Raw genomic sequence first — 24,405 nt, 5'->3', positions numbered from 1 at the left:
ATAACAGACGCAATGAGTGAAGAGTTAGAATTACCGCTTTCCACAGAGGAGATAGTGCTAGCAATCCAGAGTATGCAGAATGGCAAGACCCCTGGGCCCGATGGGTTCCCTGTGCAGAAAGATGTTTTCTCAAACATTTAAAACGCCGCTCCAAAACATGTTATTAGACTCTATTAATAATGGCTGCTTGACTCCAACCCTTCCTCAGTCTAGTATTTCTTTGATTTTGAAAAAAGACAAAGACCCACACGATTGTGGTTTGAACAGGCCAATCAGTCTTTTGAACATAGATGTAAAGATACTGGGTAAAATGCTTGCAAAGCGTCTTGAGTTGATTTTACTGGCAATCATACACAACTACCAAACTGGTTTTATTCAAAACAGACTACGGTCTCATAATATAAGAAGGGCATTGAATATAATTTATAATTTATTCCATAAATTATTATAATTTATCATTTATGCTTGACGCAGAGAAAGCCTTTGATCGGGTGGAATGGGATTACCTTTTCTGAGTCCATCGCTCTGTTTACTTTGTGGATAATTATAAATTGATGTTACATCCTCGCATCATGCCAGTTTGGTCATTGAGACGTCCTCATCACGTTCTTGCGACGTACCACATAACGTTCCAGCGACGTAACTTTGTGATTCCCATAATCGTCGTGGCGACGTTATAGTGGTACGTCGCAAGAACGTGATGAGGACGTCTCAATGACCAAACTGGCATGATGCGAGGACGTAACATCAAAGGACCATATTCGTCGTAGCGACGTACCACATAACGTTCCAGCAACGTAACTTTGTGATTCCCATAATCGTCGTGGCGACGTTATAACTGCACGTCGCTAGAACGTGACGAGTACGTCTCGATGACCAAACTGGCATGTTACGAGGACGTTTCCTCAAAGGACCACATTAGTCACAGCGACGTGCCAAATAATGTTCCAGCGACGTAACTTTGTGATTCCTGTATTCGTCGTGGCAATGTGGTACGTCGCTGGAATGCGGCTGGTACTTCCTAACGACCAAAATACAACGTCCACATTTATTTTTAATATACTTCTCACCTTTAGTCCTGGGAATTAAGATGTGCTTGATCCATAACCTCGAAATCCACATAGAACTGATAAACTCAAACATTTCATTCTCTGCTGTAAAACCTTATACATTCTAATAGGAAATAGTGTACCAGTTAATACATTTTGGGATTCAATACATATATGTAGGGCCCTATGAAATCCGTTTTATTTTTTCTCAAATTCCGTTTTTTTTTTTTTCAAATTCCGTTTTTTGGGATTTATTTTTAGCCCTTTCGGATTTTTCGTTTTTTTCGGATTTGCTTGTTTTCTTTTCACTTCTAAGCAGTATTGACCTTTAAAAATTCAGTTACACAAACTCACAATTCAGCTTTTTTATTTAAACTGTTAATAAAGCACATTCAAAATTCTCCAAAATTCAGCCAAATCTCTGGCCAAAAATAACAGTAACATGAAGGTAATAGTTACAAGGTAGGGTTGATGAATATTAAATTAAAGAATAATTGTAATCATGCTGCAGGGAGACAGAAACATTGAAACAACGATATGTACCTGACAGAACACAATGACATATTACAGCCTAAAAGTATACTGTTAACCCATCATCATCAGTGACCCCTCCATGTAAGCAGAACAATGTATTTTCTATCTACAAAAAAAATCACATTATATTTGAATCAGCTGGCCTTTTCCATTACATTAGTGCTCCAACATGGCTCTCTGTAACTGGTCATCAGGGGAAAGAGGCCGGATTACACTGCGGAATAAGTACATATCGATTTCACGTGTACTAACATTTAGCAAAGTACTTTTCTTCATGTATGTGCAGATCGATGTCCAAAGAACACAGACAAAATAGAATTTTTCATAACTTTAAAGTACTTTCTTGAAGATACAAGCAGGCATGTGTTGCTTTCTAAGGCATTTCCCATCTTTTGCCCACATCTCCATTGAAGTACATGATGGTAAGGCACTTGGTGTTGAGCTCAGTAAGAGACTCTCTCTTGTCAGTGAGCAGTGTCTTGTACTTGCTGAAACTCCTCTCACAGTCAACAGAACTGACTGGGAAGTATATATAGGACATGGCAATGTTTGCAATGCCTGGAAATCTTTGGCTTGTACCTTTCCAGTAGTCAGCAAGGTCCAAGGAAGCTGAGATGCCTTCATTTCTGACACAGTGTTGATATGCGGCCCACTGCTCACTGAGCTCTGGAGATGCCGGAGTCCTCAATTCCCACAGTGTGCCATAGGCTTCAATATGCCTTTCCATAGCAGGAGCCTGTCTGGGATCAAACACTCTGATCATCTTGTATATTTTTTTGGCAGGATGGACATCCCAGTGCTTTCAAATGCAATGTGAAATCCATCGTGAAGGTGATCCAACATATCCCTTTTCTTTGGCATTCTCATTTGGTTCAGCAGCTCATCAGTTTTGACCCCAAAGCCAAGGGTTTTGGCTGTTCCACTGACTAAAAAGGAACCAAGATCTTCCATGATGTTGTATGCAGAGACTGCTACAGGAGTGTGGGTGCCCTCCAGCACTGTCAGAGCTGTCACCAGTTTCCCACACCCTTCAGAGATGAAGGTCAGCTTGAAGTGGAGGGCCTCTTGTTTTTCATCGGTTTCAACCAGCTCAATGATGTTTCTTACTGCCTGAGCAGAAGACTTCTCAGCTAAGAAGAACTCCTTGTAGAGGTGGACATGTTCAGCATGGTATTGAACTGCTTCAAACCAGCTATTCCACCTTGTGCTTACAGGCTCAGGGGGTACCTTGGGTTTCTCAGCCTCCTTCATTTTCAAGAAGTACAACCATCTTCTCTTCCTTGCAGGCTTTTTGAAGAAGGCAGACTTAACCCACATCACAAGAGCTGTAGCCTCACTGAAGAATTTGTAGTGTTGCCAGGTCTCTCCCACCAAATTGATGACATGACATAAGCAGGTTGTATGGACACTGTGAGGCATGACTCCCTTCAGTACTTCTCTGTAGGCTTTCAGACAGTATGATGCATTATCAGTCACCACTGCCAGAATGTCATTCAAGTTCAACTGACTGGCATGAAGTGACTGCAGAACTGCCTGTGAAAATGTCGAAAAATTGCAGCTTCATGAAGATGACATCAGTTAGAAAGTATTTTCCCTCAGTGCCTGTTGAATTGAAAAGGAAAGAAAGTTATCTATCTATCTATCTATCTATCTATTAGGGCTGGGCAAAAAAATCGATTTTCCGATTAATCGTTTTTTAAAATGTGGTCGATTCAAAATCGATTCTCAAACGCCAAGAATCGATTTTTTTCCATCTTTATTTATCTATTACCCAATAATTAGTTTTCCTCCACTGTTCATATAGGCTTGCAAACTCAATTTTATAGCTAATGCTGTGAGATTTTATGTTAGTTTTATCTAAATCATAAAATAACCTCAATTAGTGATGCACGTTTAATCATATCGCAATCGCGATGTCAAGCCTATACGCAATTAGGCTATGTGACGCAAAATGCTGCGATTTTGTATGAAATAAACAAATTTGGGCTTTTAACGCAATGCAGCATCTGTTAATTTTTTGTCATCCTTTGGCTAGTGTTACATGTTCCCGCTCTTATTCATGCAGATGCATTTTAAACCCTACGCGACAAGACGAAATAGAGCTCGCTGCCTGTGAATGTCCTGACTGTGACACAGAAAAAACTTGTGATGATATCGTGCGTGCGCACAAGACAGCCCAGAATAGAGTTATCTTTCGCTCTTGAACGAACAATAAAACACACAATAATACCAAAATGTCTTTTTGTTGAGTATTTTCATAACATAAGAGCAGTCTTATGATGAACGTGAAGAGTTATGACTCGTGAGAGAATGAGGCGCGTGAGATCCGCGTCTCTGTCAAGAGCGGCTGGTCTTAAAGGGACAGTACACAGTAGCCACTAATTATCTCTGTCGTTAAAGTTAATCAAATAACAAAGGGAACAGAGAAAAACACTCATTGCTCTTGACTAAAGAACTTTTTAAACTTTGATTAGTCTATATATAATTTATAATTAATGCAGCACAGACTGTTTGATAACTTTATTCAATTTATGTATATGGCCTAGCTGTTAGACAGGAAGGGCACAGATAAAAATTATATGCAATGTTTTTATATGGGTTTATGTGAGGATTGTTAACCTGTTTGATCAAGACATGCGACTGTTCTGACTTGTCCAATTTTCAGCATCAATTTTTCATCTTGCATCAAAATCCTGTCTATTCATTGTATGCATTTGAAATATAGAGTTGGGTTCTGTTTTAATGTACCCAAGTGTACCTAAAATAAAAAGAGTTTAATATACAGGTTTGTGGCTCTTAATTTCTTTTTATTAATTAAACACTTGAAAACTTGTTCACTTTTCTTTTCTTTTCTTTTTCTTTTTTTAATAAATATAGGATTTGTATTAAATATTCATTGAGTCGAATCGAAATCTAATTCAGAATCGAAATCGAAAAATCGAATCGAGAATCGAAATCGGAAATCGAATCAAGAATCGAAATCGAATCGATTTGAGAGCTTGCGAATCGAAATCGAATCGAATTGTAACATCTGAATCGATACCCAGCCCTACTATCTATCTATCTTGCCTATCTTTGCTCCTAAAATGATTAGGCTAGTAGAATATTATATATAAATATTATATTACTATTTTTAGGGATAGAAACACATGGTCAAAAAAAGAGAGGTAATCGAAGCCCTCACACCGTGACAAATATCCAAATACTTTACATCGCCACCAACCCCTGCCATCCCCGGCCCACCCCTATATAGGCACATATGGTAAAATAAAATTTTTGAAGTTTTGACGATAAACGTTTTATAAAAAAGATAAACCTCACATATTTCAGCCTTTAAATCATTTTTCACAAAAAAAAATGTTTTATAAAAAGATAAACCTCACATATTTCAGCCTTTAAATAATTTTTCACAAAAAAATGTTTTATAAAAAGATAAACCTCACATATTTAAGCCTTTAAATAATTTTTCACAAAAAAATGTTTTATAAAAAGATAAACCTCACATATTTCAGCCTTTAAATAATTTTTATAAAAAGAATGAGTCAAAAAAGATAAATTACTGACATTTACAAATACAATGCACATTAGCTTATCTTTTATTATTAATAGTAAAATTCGGTCCGATTTTCCCGTGGCGTCTGTCGTTGCTATGCAACCATGCGCTCTCCACAACGACAAAGAAGTTTTAGTAGCTAATAGATTTCCACCACCGAAAAACGCTTGCTGTAGCTCTGCTACAATATTTATTTACGGAGAAGAGAAAAACACCCGTAATGTTTGTGGTGTACCCCCATCCTTTATGTTGACTGGGCTTTCAATGTTGTTATGGAAAGGGTGAAGTTGATATGTTGGTTCTTGTCTCATGAACTGCGGTGCGCTAGTGGCATTCTGAAAAGTTGAGGTGTTTTCATCTCGCTGCGCCTGGAAAAAATGAGCGCGTCGCTTCAATTATGAGCGCGCTTGCCGCGCGCCTACATTTGAAATAATGAACTTGAGCGCGCAAAAGACACGACATGTGAACGGCCCCTTGACGAGCTTGTTACCTCCAATCAGGCCACGGAGACCCCTGCCATAGACAGTAAAATATACGCAGCAAGAAGAAACACTAGTGGTTTGCGCTTGCGCGCATACCGAAAAGCACGCTGTTTGCATCCCTGTATATTAAAATTTAATATAAGCCCTAGTTAAAAATAGGCTAATATGCTGTACATAAAATAAAAGTTAATTGGATGCTCACCTATAACAATGTTGAGGACACTGCGATCTCGGTTGTCAGAGGTTTCGTCGACAACAACGAAGAATTTCTTTCCACGGATCTCTTGCAGCACTTTTTGCATGACCCGCAAAGACCCGCGGCAGGTGGGTCTGCCTGAGGCTGCTGGCGTTTTCTGGGAGTGCACCTCCCTGCTTGCAATGTTTAACAAGAAACGGACGTATCCTCTTCATTTTCTCAAGCGGTATGTCAGCTTCAGCACACATTGCAACAAAATCTTCCACAAACTCACACCTATTCTGTTGATTTTGTCGTTGCTTCAATTGTAACCTGGAGGGATTTGCCCACTGTGGATTTAGCTTTGTTCTTGAGATGAACTTTTGATATCAAATGGTCGTTACATGTGTCTTTGCGGGTCCAGTCAACAGTATGTTGACAAAACTTACAAAAAAGTTGTTGTCCAGACTCATAGTAGTCGTTGGGGTATTGTTCAACCCGGTATTTAGCATTCAATTGAGAGTTTCTTAATTTTTTTGACACTGTTAGCTTATCAGGAGCCACTCGCTTCGACATTTTTTTCCTTGCGCGGGAACGTAAGGACGTATGGTTACTAGGCAACATGTTTAACAATGCCATTTGGCCATGGTTTAGGTAGAGACCTTTCTACGTTTGTTGTTTTAAACTGAAAAAATGAGAAAGAAGTAAAAAAAAAATATTTTATTTAATATGTCAACAAAATATATGCATATTCCGTGCGATTCCGAGAATTCCGTTTTCATGTGTAAATTCTGTGATTCCATCCGTGTTTTCCGCATCACGGAAATCATAGGGCCCTATATATGTAATGGAAACCAATACAAACCCCTATTAAATTCTAAATAGAAAATGGCCCAAAAACCACACTGTATTCATTTATTAATCAGAATTTATTCAGTGCTACTTTGTACAATTACTAAGCCAATACATTTTGAACATTAACGATTTTTAACCATGTAAAGTGTTAACAAGTTATGAGTGCAGAAATGTAACATCAATTAATTAATCAAAAAACATAATTAATGAATAATGTAACCAACTATTAAAACGTATTCTTTTTATTGGAAAAAAGTGTTGTATCATCAGGGGTGTAGTTAAATAATAATCAATACTCTTATTGATACTACTTTTTATAATTTGGTGGAAAAACAATAAAGACCTTAAAAAAAAGATTCAGCAGTTTCTTTATTAATTTTATTTGCAGAAATAGGTTAAATTGTTTCCTGAGTGTCCTGTGAGGCTCCTGCTACAAATGTCTGGTGGTAATGTGCTTCATTGCTTCACTACCAGTAGCTAAACCTGAACAATGCGAATATTACCAAAGATCTATAGTCCTTGAGCTTCTCTGAAGCTAACAAATAAAAAAATATTGTTAGTAAAGAGTAAAGATATGTAAAAAATTAAAATAATTCTCTCCAGTATTATTTCACCCACCCAAATATACATCAAGAGTTTTTTGTTCAAGAAAATGAGCATGATGACTTTCTCAGAGAGAATCTGAGACCTCTCATTCCTGACTGTGTCCCAGCTCGGCCAGCTGTGGTAAACGCTCCTTCAGACAGTGTTGAGGAGGCAGAGGGAGATGATGGAGAGCTGTGGGAGAAGAGGAAGAGTGTCTTTCTTACCCCACCAGCGGAGGGCAGGGTCTTCTGAGGCATGGATAGGAGGAGGGTCTCGCTCTATATATTCACTGGAAGCTGAAAAATAAATTGTACCATGCTATTCTAGTCAGGTTTATAGCTTTTTGTTAGAAAGATATAAGAAAATTGTCTAACTTACGTGTTCCTCCTCCTCCTCCTCCTCTTCCTTATCCCGGGCTGCACTGTCACCTCATCGTCCTTCTAGGCAGCTAAAACAGAGGAGAACTTTATTAATGTTGCTAATCTACAGCTTTTAATGCTTTTGAAAGTCATTTATGCTCACCAAGGCTGCATTTATTTGATCGAAAATACAGTAAAAACTGTAATATTGTGAACTTTTATTACAATTTAAATAACTGTTTTCTATGTGAATATATGTTAAAATGTAATTTATTCCTTGTGATCAAAGCTACATTTTCAGCATAATTGTGTGAATATATAGTGAAGATCAGTCTTCAATGTCACATGATCCTTCAGAAATCATTCTAATATGATGATTTGATGCTCAAAAAACATTTATTACATTCTAACATTTCTAATACTATCCAGTCAAGTAAGTGACGTCATCGATTAACAGCAAATACATTTATCAGTTGGTTAAATTAATTAGCCAACTTCCAATCACCCATTCAACTGCCAGCAAATCATTTACAAAACTAACAAAAAAATCTCACCTACACATAAAGATGTGATAACAGCGCCCCTATTTTTGAGAATTTTCTGAAAATGACATGCCCAAATACAAATGTCTGTAGCTCTTAAACCTTATGGTCCACTTTCATAACTCTGATCATTTTTTAAACTAGACACTTGAAACTTTGTTACACAAGAGTCATTATAACTCAAAGTAGTATAGGAACAGAGTAAAACGAGGTAAAATTTACATGAAAGTGACTCACGATTTCTTTGAATTAACTTCACTTAGGGAAAAAATTATCAGACTTATATGTTAAGGGCCTGAAAACACCATAAAGATAAAATTGAATGTCTGACCATGTAAATTTGAGGATGATACTCCTATAAATGTAGTTTTGGTAAGCTTTTATTCAATAAAAGTATAGGCGTCCTTTCCAAAATGCAATTTGGAGACTCCAAATGGACACCTGGCACCCAACACCTTGACATAAGGAGTAATCACTACATAGGCCTACTACATACATGTATATCAATTCAGAACTGTTCTGCCCTTCAAACTACACAAGAAAAAAACGATTTCAGCACAACATTTGAACAAAATTCCCTTTATTTTGAACAATTCTAATAGCAAAAACAGTGATTCACTACATGTATTCCAGAAGTGATCGTTTTCCAACTAATGTATAAAATATATAAAAAGAAAATAATAAATGTTTTAGAACATTTCTAATTACAAACGTGGTTTTTACTCAAATAAATTGCAATAAACTGAGAATTATAATGAATATCCTATTACTTTCTGCTGCTCTTCGTCTTTGCTCCTCTTCATCTTCATATTCATCAAAAACACCTCCAAATCTCCTCTGTAGTCGACGATCCATGATAGAGATGCTCCGATATATGCTTTGGAGTAAATCCGTGCATTTATGCAAGCTCCATGTGTCAAAACATCGCGTGTATATGTGTGTTTACAGTCTATGGTCGGCGAACTGTGTGTGTGCGCGCATCGCGCGTGTGGCGAAAGCGCATATGTGAATGAAAACATTGCGCGCTTGAATTTGACGAATATGCTTGCATAAACTGTCTTTCACTGCAATCGATTTTAGTTGGCTAACACTCCCATCAATCAAAACTTTCCTGAATAGACATTGGCTGGCTTTACCAAGGCTCTTATCCAGTCGAAACCCCCAGGTGCGAGATTGACAGCGCGCTCAGCCTGTCAGACGCTCTCTTACTGTTTTGGTCAGTAACAAAGCCTGTGATTGAAGGAGAGAGATGTGGAATGTCTCAATCGATCCGGAAGAGTCAAAACTATAGAGAGCCTAAGTCCCTCCCCTTCCGGTCGACCACCATGGGACCTTATTTCGGAAAAATATTGTATGGTAGTCAATGGCGAGAGACAACAAATATTTTGATCTCGTTTGAATTGTGTCCTGATTTACACATATGATGTTTGTCAATTTAAAAGATACATTTTAAAGTCAAGAAAGTCGCAGCTTGATGTAAACCTGTTGAGGTATAAGACTGTGAAAATACGTAATTACAAAGACTACAAACCCCGAAGGCGCACATGCGACGTCATACCTTTTCTCTCAGTGAATGAAGCTAACTTTACTGAAGCTAACGTCTGTCATGTTTTCTATAGTCTTACATTATAATCGTAACGTTACGCCGTCATGCCTGAGTGTTTTGAGCCAGAATACACACATACGAGCAACGGATCTTGTGACGTACATAGTGCGAGACGAGAGATGTAGTTCATTGAGCGATTTTCACATAAAACTAAACGTTACTCTTCTGTTTTATGACAAACTGCGACTTTCTTGACTTTCATAATTACCTTTTAAACTGACAAACATCATATGTGTAGTTCAGGGCACAGTTCAGACGGAATAAAAAGATAAGTTATCTCTCGCCATTGACTTCCATACATATTTTTTCCGAAATAAGGTCCCATGAGCCGGAAGCGGAGGGGCGGGACTTAGGCTCTCTATGGGGGTGAGATGGCTTTTGAGTGTTGGAAGACGGATTAGTATCGATAATTCTTTGAAAATGAACATGATGAGAACTCTATCTCGAAAACGCTCATGCAAACAAAGGAGGATGTTTCATTTTTTCCCCTATTTTTTCGTTGTTTTGGATTAAAAAGTGGGATGCATTTTGAAGAGTGGACCCTTACATTGCAATGTATGCTGTTGTTTCTTGGATTCGTCCGAACTGATCTGAACCATACGAGGTGAAAGATGAGTATAGCGGTTCATTTTGCTCATTTTTAAATGAACAGTCCTTTTGCATTTAATTTAACCCTTTCCTCTCTGGTGTATTGATTGCAAAAACAAGTTTAGAACATGATTCTTGAGTGTTTTAGCTTTCAAATGATGCATAGTTTATGATTGTCAGTTGAATATTTGTTATAAAACAAAGCTTAAAAAATTAATAAGAGTATAGCCACGCCTCCGACGGCCCGCCCACGGGCCAATGCTAGCTAACAGGTTAAAAGCCCAAACTTTTATAAACAAGAGCTTAGGTTAGCCTGACAGTTAACGTTAGCGCTAACAGCAACTCTTCTGAAAACGGTTGAGATGCCGAAGACACTATTTCTATGAAGTAACGTAAAATTTTCAATAGATGTGTGTCAATAACACGTAAGAAAAATGTCAGGAACAGTAGTGTGTATTATTTGTGTAATTTTAGACTAAACTCACCTGAAAGTAGTGAAAACAACAGCGAGAGATGGATTTCTGCTTTTTTTCAGTTGCAGTGGTCCTGCGCGGCCCGTTTTCATGGCAACCGCTCCAGTGTTAAAGCGACTCGCATGTTCAACGCGCACGCCCATATCAGCCAAGCAGCATTTACATAAATAAACATCTAACACATTAGGCTACATTAATAAAAATCTCATGAATTTAAAACTCATTTTGAAGCTCGACCCACTCATATGTGCAAAATGCCGCCACTACACGTGAAGTGTCACTTTTATTTAAGATTTTGTATTGTTGTTTTTACTAACACTCAACCTCCTTAATAATAATAATAAAAAATACATATAATATTTTAATATATATATATATATATATATATATATATATATATATATATATATATATATATATATATATTAGGGGTGTAACGATACACAAAACTGACGGTTCGGTACGCCCCACGGTTTTGACATCCCGGTTCGGTTCGGTTCAGTGGGGTGGGGGGTTTAGAAAGCTAAAATTGCTTCTTTTTTTTTTTTTTACAGTGGTTTAATGAACAAATTCTGTCTTTGTCATTAAATTAATTCAATTACAATTAAACTTTTCGCAAGGATAAAAAAAAAAAAGGATCTGCTAATGCTGTAAGCTATAGGGAGCCCACACATTACTATAACCTTAAAGGTTAACAACAGAGCCTAGACTTTTAGCCTAATTTCAGATACTATTTATTGTTAGATATAATAATCAACACTCAACACATTGTATAAAAACATGTAAATTGCAGTGCACATAAGGCAGTTTTCTCATTAACTTATGTTTTCTACTCTAATTTGTTATTGAAATATAAATATTTACACAGTTGCTGTCATTTTCATGACAGATATTTAAAACAGGCTACATTAAATAATCAAGATATCAATCATTAACATGTTAAGTAAAATATATTATATAGGCTAATATAGTGCATTTATTTAGTGCAAGAGTTCATTTAGGAACCAACAAGCTGTGGGCACTGAATGACTTCATTGGCGTCTTTCCGCTGCTGAAACACTGATCGATTGATTACACAAGTTATGATGTCTTTCAGTAAGTATACGGTATCCTTTAACATACCTTCAGGTGTCCATTCATGTTTATTCTGTAACTGAGGAAGAGAATCGCGTTTACTCGCGCCCGCGCTGCCGCTTTAAATGAGGAGCTCGTACAGTGATCTGTCACGCCACTTCAAAGAGCGCCAAAACGGCATTTATTGTTTGAATTTCGTGATTATATAGACAGAATTTGAAAGATTACACCTTACTTATTATCGAAAGTAACAAAATACGGAGCTTGCTATTATAGGGTGTTAATGGTGGTTAGGCTATAACGCTGTATTCGTTGTGTACACATAAGACATGAGGTCCATTGAGCCAGGGCAGCAGGGGGCGGGGCGTCCTCGGTACGCCATGAGAGTATCGCGATACGTATCGTGGGTGGTGCATTGCGGTTTTTCGGTTCGGTTTGAATATTTCTTTCAATATTGAATATTGTTACACCCCTAATATATATATATATATATATATATATATATATATATATATAACCGTTGTATAACTACAGTAGCCTACTTGTAATGCAATTTTCTGGAAAGTTATCTGCGGACCAGATGGGAAAAAATGGAACTTTACCACGACGTCCTCACAACGTTCTCCATGGGATAAACTAGCGACGTCTTTTGAGGACGTGCCCACAACGTTTCTGGAATGTTAGCCAAGATTCTAAAAAATGGAACTTTACCACGACGTCCTCACAACGTTGTCATAAAGTAATGTCACGCTGACCAAATGACGACTAACTGACGACGTCGTCACAATGTTCTGTGTTAGCTGGGCATATGCAGCATGAGAAAGGTAATGATAGCCTACATCATGAGATGTGCAATATGTCTGGAGACATTGAGTGGGTAAGACATGATTTTGACTATTTTTTAAATATTTTCGTTTTGTATTAATTCTATCTTAATTTTGATCAATGTTTTATCAATCAATTGCCTGTATTTAATAAATAAGAAGCAAATATATAGGAGACAATGTAATAAGGCGCCGGCACGATCACTTGCATTGCACGTGAACTGGAGGGCGCCGAAACTCAGCTTGTGCATCACAGATTTGAGAAATATAGGCTATCTATTATAAAAAGCTTGAAATGTCTACTTTTAAACAAAACTATTCAAAACAAAAAGAAATGAGCTACTCTCTGATTATGTAGTCTAATCCTTATGAAATGTGCACTTCACATGCATTTCTCTCTGGCGTTCATGGCGAGTCCACATTGTCAACTTCGTCTTTGCAGCGACACAGAAAACACCAGTTTATTAATGAACAATTAAATGTCTCCTTGCTGTTTTTGACACATTCATACTTTTGCCGGTTCTTTGCGGCAAGCTTTATGCACTTAAGTGCAGCTATATAGCCTACACGCTCATTATCCTGTATATCCTGTACTCAGCCTATTTAAGTAATAAAATTAATATAAATGGGTGATTTGTCCATCCGGAGGCAGCCCTTATTTCACTTATTTTTGAACCAGCAGGCCATTCTGGGTTGAGCGAGCAGCCCTGAGCGGAATGAGCGAGCGGAGCGGAATATTCAGAAATGCGCTCTCCGCTCACAAGCTCTGATCAGAACAAAGCATGACAAATTAATTCAAACTTTATTTCATTTTCTCCGTAGCTTGAACACTCACTACATTAGGCATAAGAGAGTTAGTTAACGCTGTCCATTTATTTATTTTTATTTCACGTTTTTAAAGTACAATATTATGTTAGTCCACAGCCCCCCACCAGGGGGTGCTGATGCTATGATGAGGGGGCTGCAGCCCCTGCAGCACTCCCCTTCCCGCGCTACTGTCTGTGCCGTTCATTCATTCACACACAGACACGCGATTCATATTTAAACAGTCCTTTTGCAGTTTACAGACACTATTGCATATCGCGATTAGAACAAAGCAATTAAGAATAAAAAACTTACTATTCACAGTCCTCTGAATAGCTGGATCCATTGTTCCTCGATGTGAAACTAAATTATTCCTAAGGATTATTCCACCCAGCGAAGCAAGACGACATAAAGTGCAGTCTGATTAAACTCGCGGTGTGTTTTATCCAGCTGATGTGGGCGTTCACAGGTTTGTATGGATTGCCTCAAATCATTTGTGTTTGAATAACGCGCGCTCTCCGTGGGCGGGGTCACATTAACACTTAATGAGCTGAGATGAGAACAACTGACATCTCACTCTTTTCATACAGATTACATAAACTGAGAATATTTGTTTTTTATATTAATCACTTAATTTAAAAGAAGAGAATTCAAGCTTCTTGTGTCTGTATGCCTGTTTGACTGAGTATTCGCTACGTTATAGTTCATTTTCGGATGTGTTTCAGAATGGACTTCACTGACAGAGAGAAGGCAGAACTCGCATCATGTTTATTTTTCTTTATTTGGCAAAAAGCACAATACTTTTTTTGTATTGTGAGTATACACAAAAATAAAAGACATTTATCAGGATCGAATGATGTATAACACTTGTATGTAAGATCAAAATCGAGTATTTTGAGTCTCTTTTGCACTGATAAGAAAAAAGCGAGCAGATCACGCCGGCGTGATTGCCGACCCCAGGGGGTTAATGACAAAGCATTTAATATTTTGCAGAGAGCAGGAATTTCGGCTGCCAATGATATTTACATTGATAATGTTTTTTTCCAGCTTTTTACAATTGAAACAAAAATTATCCCTCTCTTGTGCACAATTTTTTTTACATTTTCAGCTCAGAACTTTTGTTAAATTCATTCCCTGACTTTCTGAATCTTCTGCTAAAATCTTCGCTAGATCAGATTCTTAAAGTAGCCTTAGATAAAAGGAGTGCATTGTCTACGATATACAGGCTGATTTCCACTTCCTCTCTCTCTTTTATTAGACAACCGTGGGAGTCGGATCTATGCCTCACATTTGATGATGAGACTTGGAACCAGATCCAGTCCCGTGTTCATACCTCTTCTATTTGTGCTCGTCACATTTTATCCAATTAAAATGTATTCATTGTATTAACCCCCTGGGGTCGGCGGTATCGCCAGCGATACCAGCTCACGTTTTTTCTTATCAGTACAAAAGAGACTCTTAATAGTCTGTTGATTTTGATTTTACATGTAAGTGTTATACATTAATCAAAACGCTTAAATGTCTTCTTTTATTTGTGTACACTCATAATAAAAACAAAATGTTGTGTTTTTCGTAAAATAAAGAAAATAAACATGATGCGCGTTCTGCCGTCTCTCTCAATGTGAAACTCATTCTGAAACGCGACAGAAAATGAATGTTTGTCACACAGACTTGAAATGCATGTCTATACAACGCTTGGAGTCTCTATTTTTAAAGTATGTAAATTATATAAAAAACAAATATTCTCTTTTTAAGTAATCCGTATGAAAGCAGCGGCATGTACAGTTTCTCAAATGCTTCCTCATTAACTCTAATATGACCACGCCCACGTGCGCACGAGCGATTGACATGCAAATGATCCACGCGGAGAAATGCAGACCTGTAAACGCCCTCATCACCTCAAAACAAAGAATCGGAGACTTCGGTAACTTACTCCTCTGCTTTTCATCGAGTTTGGAAGACTGTGTTTGTGCTGTGCTGTGCTGTGCTTTTTCACTTGGATTTACCTCAGAAGAATTAGAAGAACGCGATTTGAAGATGAGAAGATTTTTAAGGTAAGACATGTTAAACTGGTGGTGCCAGATTAAAATGTATGTTATGAAATGAGATTGAAGTAAAAACATGAATTTGTATTCATGTATTCATTGTATTTTGTAGACATATATATGTATCTATAAATAGACAACATGTTGAAATGTGAACTAGACTGGTAGGCAATACATGTCCGACAAAAGGATGTTTTTACATTCTATAATAAAACACAGAATGATAAAAGTAGGCTAGTATGAGTGTATACTATGGTGAATATTATAATGTTTAGAACCGTGTTTACTGTTAAATACTGTGTTTATGGATATCTGCTGAAACATAGATGTATAACAATAATTAGTTTAATAGTTTTGAGCGGCTTGATCGCTTCAGTAAATGTTCTCTGCACGCGTTTGGAAAGCAAAATGCACCAAACAATTGGCATCATTTTTTTTTTACTCCAAATGTTTATTTTCGTTATGACAATATGAAATGAGACTGAAGTAACATGATTATCAATATATGTTTCTCTAGTGCAGTGAAGTGTTGAAGTGTTCCTTTTTAACGATTTATAGGCTATTGTTATTATTATTTTATGCAGCACAGTACATAGCTTATGCCTACAAGGCACACATATGTGTGTGTGTGTGTGTGTGTGTGTGTGTTCTGTACATTTTAAAAAGCAATTTTAACCTGAAAAATCTTCCTTTTTTTTCAGGGACCAGATGCTCCACTGAGGAGTCCTGCTGACTTCAACATTCACATAAGTCTCTGTACATGAACATGGTAAAGTGAAAAATCAAACACCTTGGAAATGAAAGGTATGTACTATGTTTCAGGAATGGCACAAAGGTGTATGACTGGTTAAGTCTCTGTCTTTAGTTCAGTGTGTTAAATAATGTGCTTTTTTGTCATTTGTTGTGTATATTTGGATTATGTTGTGTTGTAAATAAATCCAAACAATCAAAAAGCCATTCTTTTTTAAATCTCCTCATTAAAGAATTCTGCAAGGTTTCTGCAAGAAAGTGCAAGGTTGCTCAGAATGATAGGGCCTGATAGCTCCTAATGGGGCCATTAGGGAGGGTTAATTACTTTCACACTTTCTCAGGTGTGAAAGAAATTCAATATTCATGATGTTCACGCCTCTTCGCATAAAGCTTTCTAACACAAAACATGTCTTGCAAATTTTAAATCAATATAGTGTCTTCTCTGAATGAGCAGTCAGGATGATTTTCACATAGTTTTGGAGCAAATATTCTAGGCTATGTCATACAATTTTCAAAAGTCTTGTGAAGAAATAATCAATATGGGTTTTATGACCTTATTTCAGTGACAATTTATTGTGTGTTTTCACAAACCACGCATAAATGTCATTATCTCAAAACTACAAACTTTTACATACATGCTGCTAACATATTATTGTAGCAGAGTTTGTGCTAAATACAGTGTAATCAGACATTAGCCATGAAAATGTCACAAGTAACAGAAATAAGCACAAATGTCAGAGCATGTCAGAACACCTCCAGGGCCCAGAAAACACCTCAGACCCCAGAGGGTTAACCCTCTGAGGTCGACGAACGCGCGGGCGCGTTTTGCTGGATTTTCTTCACATTGTAGCACTATAAACTTAAATTACTCCGTCATTTATGGTCATACAGAAAAAAGAAATATAAAAAAAGAATCTGTGATATTTCTCCTTTTGTATGTGTCCACTTACGATCAAATCAAAACATTGTGCTTTTGTAAAATAAAGAAAATAAACAGGGTGTGCGTTCTGCCTCTCCGTCGCGGTGAACTTTTTTTTCTTGAGCACGTCTATAAACTGAAACAAAACTCAGCGAATACTTGTCACACATTTATGAGCCATATACCTTTATAAACATTTAAGTGTGTACTTTTAAATGATCGGATTCAAAACGAAAACAAATATTCTCTGTTTAAGTAATTTGTATAAAACCAACAAGATGTCCTGATTCTCAAACGCTTGCTCATTACAGTTAATTTGGCCACGCCCACTCGCGCAAAAGAGATTCACATGCAAATCTCCACATGGAACGCGATCGCGTTCATTACCTCAAAAACAAAACACTTCACTTCACTTTTCGTCGAGTTTGAAAGACGTGCCTGAGCTTACATTGGATTTAGGCTACCTCAGAAGAAGAAGAACGCGATTTGAAGACAAGAAAGATGTAAGGTAAGAAATGCTTACATATTAGTTTGTTATTGTTGCATAAATGTCACGTTGCAGTTGAACTGTTGCTAGATATATGGGGAATATTATAATATTTAGACCCGTGTTTACTGTTACTGTGTTTGTGGATATCAGCTCAAATGTAGATATGTATATGGTAACCATAATGTTTTATATTTGAGCGCGATCACGTTTGAATGTATCATTTTGCAGCGCGAACGCGTTTGAATGTATCATTTTGCAGTGCGATCGTGTTTGAATGTACTGTATCATATTTTGGATGAAAGCAAAACGCACCAAACGGTTTCATGTTTTTATTATTATCTCATTTCATATCATCATAACGGATAATTGTTGGAAACATTTGTGTTTGTGTGTGTGTGTGTGTGTGTGTGTGTATTCTGTGAATTTTAAAAAGGAATTTTAAAAAGCAATTTTAACCAGAAAAATCGAATATTTATTTCCAAAATCGTGCAGGCCTTTCTCTTGATATCAGTATGTTCACTTTTTTTTTTCAGGGCCCAGATGCCACTGAGGACTTCAACATTCACATGAGTCTTTGTACGTGAACATGGTAAAGTGAAAATCTTGGAAATGAAAGGTATGTACTATGTTTTTAGGAATGGCACAAAGGTCTCTGTCTTTGAAATGCTTTTTTGGCATTTGTTGTGTATCTTTGGATTATGTTGTGTTGTAAATAAATCCAAACAATTTAAAAGCCATTCTTTTTTAAATCTCCTCATTTACAGTATTGTGCAAGGTTGCTCAGAATGATAGGGCCTGATAGCTCCTAATAGGGCCGTTAGGGGAGGTTCTTTGTCTTTCTCAGGTGTAAAAAGCTTACATATTAATGAGCTCCCGCATAAAGCTTTTTCACACAAAACACGTCGTAAAATTTTTAAATCAGGGTGATTTTCACATAGTTTTGCAGCAAATATTCTAGGCTACGTCATACAATTTTCAAAAATCTTGTGAAGAAATAATCAGCATGGGTTTAATGGCCTTATTTCAGTGAGAATTTTTTTTGTATTTTCACAAACCACGCATAAATGTCATTATCTCAAAACTACAAACTTTTACATACATGCTGCTGATATATTATTGTAGCAGAGTTTGTGCTGAATACAGTGTAATTAGACTTTAGCCATGAAAATGTCACAAGTAACAGAAATAACCAGAAATGTCAGAGCATGTCAGAACACCTCCAGGGCCCAGAAAACAGCTCAGACCCCAGAGGGTTAACTGGACAAAAGTGAGGTTGGCAAAAAATTAAGCCTGGTGTTGATCCTCTCTGTCATTGTTGCCATCGAGCCCCTACTGATTTATTACATATGTTTGGGTTATGTCCATCCTTAACTTCTTTTTGGCTATCAAACTTTAATTGTTTTTCTTTAGTGACAAAGAGACAGATTGAGCCATTGTCCTTTGGTTGCACTTTTTGGACTTTCTCCAAATGTCACTGGCTTGTCTGGAAATGCTGCAAAGGCTTTTGCCTTCTCAACATTATTAGCTAGACGGCGCATTCTTCTGCTATGGAAACAAAATATCCCTCTATCCTTTGATGACTGGCTGAGAGATGTTATGAGCTGCATATATTTTTCACTATTATCCTGTATATGTTTCCTGGTATTATTCTAAAAGTTCAATAAACAGATTTAACAAAAAAATGGATATATAAGGGAAATTAAGAATTTATTAGCAACTATAATTTATTGTAAATTAATGCATTTTAAATACTTGCAAATAATAATTTATTTTGAAATATGCACACATTCACTGTTATTTGTATGACTGTTAATGTTTCTTGTCTAAATGTAAATGATATATTTTCTATTCAAAACAATGTAATTTAAAAAAAAAAGTAATTTATTCTTAGATTCTTTTGGGAAACGTAGCCAAGATCAGTGTGTGATAGTAACGTCTGATTGCCAAACTAACTGTTGCTGTATGTCTTTGTAGATTGTCTGGCTGTATGGTGACAGAGGAAGGCTGTGATTATGTGTCTTCAGCACTGAGTTCAAACCCCTCACACCTGAGAGAGCTGGATCTGAGCTACAATCACCCAGGAGATTCAGGAGTCAAGCTGCTCACTGATAAACTGGTGGATCCAAACTACAGACTGGATAAACTCAAGTATGTAGAGCATGAAGAGTTGATTAAACAACTCCAAAAACAGCATTTCAATCTTCCCTTATTACCCACATTACTACATTTACAAAAGTTCTTATTGAGAATTTACAGAGGTTTAGCTCTAGTTATGCTACAGGGCTGTTGAATGCTTCATTCTGATTGGCTGACTAACACTATAAGGTGTGCAATTATTTACAGTAAACGCACAGGTAAAGTAGATCTAGGCAGGTCTTGACTGCATTACAGTTTCATATCATTTTGCAAAATGATTTCAGTTATTTCAGAGGTCCTGACAGCCTACAACAGCAAAAGAACCAAAACCCACAGAGACAAAAGAAAATATAACAAACAACAGGATATTAATCACAAACCATTTCCATGATTTTCCTACAAAATACATTTTTATTCACTTTATCCCGCTCTCCCATAAAAACGTACACACAGAGTATAGACACGCACTCATACAAGTGCACAGAAATTAGTTGTCAGCGCTGCTCTGCGATTTCATCAGTAAAATAGTTTTGCAACTTATGTAGTATGTCTGAAAGGGGGCCTGTGTTGGGAGAGGTCCATTGGTGTGACACGTGCACATACCTGACTTTTCTTATTTCAAAATATATTTATTGGCATTTTGAGCAGATACAACATCTTGTATATATAAAAATTAAATGAACCACAGCTCTGCTTTTCTCTCCTCTGCCCTTAATGCCCCAAGTACAACCACACTATACATACAATACATAACAATAAACATACTATGGGCCCTATCTTGCACCCAGCGCAATTGACTTTGTACACCGACTCATGTATCATTCCTATTTTGCACCTGCGCACAGCGGACTTTTCCCTCCACAGATGCTCGTCAGTAAACTAGGAAATGCATTTGCTCTCCCGGGGGTGGTTCAGCGCAAAGAGGAGGCGTGTTCCGGTGCAAACGTTCCCTAGTGCTATTTTGCAGGTTTAGAAAACCATACATTATTACAAGTGTGGCGGGGCGGTGTAATTTGAGACACGAGCCCAAGTTGTTTACTAATAGAAAGTCAGACTACGCCAATAAAAATATTCAAACGTTGAGCAAAGCACACAGGTTCGGTTCCCTCATAGAATTTGACAAGAGAGACGCGAGTAATGTACAAAAATACAAATGTTTATTAATACAAAATGATTTAAAATGTTGGACACTAAAAAACAACAAGAGACACTGAAACCCCACTTCAAACAAAACAAAAAGAAAAACATACAACCCAACTTGGTATATAGCAGTTATGTGTATGTAAAACAAAAACTAAATAATACCAGCAGGGCTGAGGCTCCCAATAGCAGGAATCAATGTGGAGTTCGGTTTTAAAGGCACAAGTCCACGCACACCCGTGCAGTCTAATCACACTATCAAGCACTCAAAGTGTACACCGCACGTGACGCAATAAAGAAGAACCACCACCACAAGGAGGAAGAGCAATCCAACCGTGGGACCGTGGGATTTCCATGTGTTATGAAAGTTTTTCTTTTCAGCTTTAAACAAATATAATTTCTTTAATCAATCTATCATATGAAGGAGGGTATTCAAGTTTCCACTTAAAGAGAATGAGCCTCCGAGACCCCTAGAATTAACGAAAAATGAAGAGGACCACTTCTCTACACCAAAGATAACAGAAAATAACAGATAAAGATATCTGTGTGTTTTTAATGATGAATACGCCTAGATATCTGAATCCTTCCTGAGCCCACTTAAAGGGGAAATTATGTTGGGAAAGTGTCTCAGCTGCTAAATTGATAGGGAACAATTAGCTCTTTTGAAGATACAATTTGTAACCAGATGTGGTGGGGTAGTGGAAGGACAAAAGTTACACTTTTGTACACTCTTTGTTAGCAAAAAAAAAGAGCAGACTACGCCACCTCGTTCTGTGAACGGGGAAATTTCATAAGACACACAAGTTCGCTACCAATTTGAATACAAAATACTTTCATTTTCACAACAATTATTATTTTAAATATATAAAAACTGTTGACTCAGGGGGCCAGAGTTTACACCACTTCGGTGTGCACCAGACCAAAAATAAAGAAAACAAGCGAGCTGGGCAGTGACTATCCTAAGAAAATTCACCAAATTCTACTCCACACAAACACTCTCACTCTCACACTCGCTAAGTGAAGGAAACGCCACCACCAAAAGGGCAAGGACAGCTAGCGTCCCTACACCGGGGGCCTTCAGCTCCTGAAAGAAACAAAAAAATATATTTCACAATTAGCCACAGACACATGCATCAACAAGTTATAGTAGAACAAGTTCAAACTATAAAAGAGGTCAACACTTGACAAATTACTGGCCACAGTAATAGGGTTGAAAAATAACAGTAATAGGGTTGAAAAATAAGCAGATCTAGCAGCTTTTAAAGCCTCTCTGTAAGCAATCGAGCTCTCTTTCCATGAAATGCGAAATACCTCTAGTTTTGTTTTCTTCCAGTTTCGTTCCATTTTTCTGGCTGCTCTCTTAAGGGCCTGAGTGTGCTCGTTGTACCACGGCGTTGGATTATTTTCTTTTATTTTCTTTAAGCGCAAAGGAGCAACTGTGTCTAAAGTGCTGGAAAAGAGAGAGTTAAAAGTTTCTGTTGCGATATCAAGTTTTTCTAAGCTGGGACTTCCGGTTATGAGGAGTGCAGAATAGTCGCGCGCTCAGCCTGCTCCCGCCGTTTCATTTTTAATTTTCTTGCCAAACCTTCGGATTTTAATTTATACTGTCAACAAAAGTTTAATAAACTGTTTGTAAGTGCTCGGAACACTTCATCATGTCTAAGGCTAAAGGAAAACACGCAGAAAAAGATAAGGAGGGTTCTCCAACGGCTAGCATTTCCATGGCTGACATTAGCTCACTGCTGGATGAACACAGAGAGGCCCTTTCGGCTGATTTTAAATCCTCATTCGAGTCTCTTGCATCTACACTGGACAGCATTCATTCCACCATTACTGATCACGGGCAACGCATTGATTCTCTGGAAGTTAACGCCACTTCAGTTGACCAACGACTTCAGCATCTCGAGGGCGCCTACTCCGCTTTGCAGAAAGACAACGAGTTGCTCAAACTCAAAGTAGCTGATTTGGAGGGACGTAGCAGACGTCAAAACATCCGGATTATAGGCCTACCTGAATCGATTGAAGGTCCTCGTCCATCAACGTTCTTTTCTCAACTACTTGTTGATGTTCTTGGTACGGAGGTCCTCACTTCGCCCCCTGAGTTAGATCGTGCGCACCGGAGCCTCGCTCCTAAGCCGGCTCCGGGAGGAAGACCGCGGCCTGTTATCTTGCGTTTCCACCGATTCCAAGTTAAAGACGTCGTAATTCGCGAGGCTCGTAAACGGGGTGTCCTGCTTTATAAAGGCCATACGATTCGTCTGTTTGACGACTACAGCCCCGACGTGGTGAAGCAGCGCGCCGAGTACAGAGGTCCCATGACGGAGCTATACAAGCGCGGGTTCAAGCCGGCACTTCTTTACCCGGCCAGACTGCGCATCACTCTACCCAACGGAGATAAAACATGGCTCCAGTCCGCTTCAGATGCTGTTAAATTCATCCAGGACCAGGACTTAAACAAGAACTCGTAAGCTAGCAAATTGGCACTTTCAGTCTGCGGCTGATGTTGCTAAAACGGTGCTGACCTTTTTCCTGCCTTATTACGGACGGTAAATGCATGTTTCGTTTTTTTATGCATATAGGTAATATGGGATGTGTATGTGTACGTATGTATGTGTGTATATACATATATATGTATATGTATGTGTGTATATAATAATATTATTATTTTTTTATATATAGGCCTATATATAAGTCTTGTGTATTTAGTTTCTTATAACATGCATCTTTGCACCGTACACTGGCTTTAACCCTCTGAGGTCTGAGCTGTTTTCTGGGCCCTGGAGGTGTTCTGACATGCTCTGACATTTCTGGTTATTTCTGTTACTTGTGACATTTTCATGGCTAAAGTCTAATTACACTGTATTCAGCACAAACTCTGCTACAATAATATATCAGCAGCATGTATGTAAAAGTTTGTAGTTTTGAGATAATGACATTTATGCGTGGTTTTTGAAAATACAAAAAAAAATTCTCACTGAAATAAGGCCATGAAACCCATACTGATTATTTCTTCACAAGACTTTTGAAAATTGTATGACGTAGCCTAGAATATTTGCTGCAAAACTATGTGAAAATCACCCTGACTGCTCATTCAGATAAGACAATATATTGATTTAAAAATTTTACGACGTGTTTTGTGTGAAAAAGCCTTATGCGAGAGCTCATTAATATGTAAGCTTTTCTCACCTGAGAAAGACAAAGAACCTCCCCTAACGGCCCTATTAGGAGCTATCAGGCCCCTATCATTCTGAGCAACCTTGCACAATACTGTAAATGAGGAGATTTAAAAAATAATGGCTTTTAAATTGTTTGGATTTATTTACAACACAACATAATCCAAAGATACACAACAAATGCCAAAAAAGCACTTCAAAGACAGAGACCTTTGTGCCATTCCTAAAAACATTGTACATACCTTTCAT

The 24,405-nt window shown here is 37.6% G+C and overlaps 1 protein-coding gene across 1 annotated transcript in view; it reads left to right on the top strand.

Annotated features, from left to right (window-relative positions):
- The window catches only part of LOC311081606 (NLR family CARD domain-containing protein 3-like), a 54,884-nt gene that overhangs the window by 11,038 nt on the left and 19,441 nt on the right, over positions 1–24,405 (top strand). The window contains exon 3 of the mRNA XM_084112171.1: positions 19,682–19,855. Coding sequence (XP_083968297.1) covers positions 19,682–19,855 — 174 coding nt within the window. The remainder of the gene's footprint in view (positions 1–19,681; positions 19,856–24,405) is intronic.

This window comes from Abramis brama (assembly GCF_963993115.1).
Source record: "Abramis brama genome assembly, chromosome: 4".
Classification (NCBI taxonomy): Eukaryota; Metazoa; Chordata; class Actinopteri; order Cypriniformes; family Leuciscidae; genus Abramis; species Abramis brama.
This window is presented reverse-complemented; position numbering and strand designations above follow the sequence as displayed.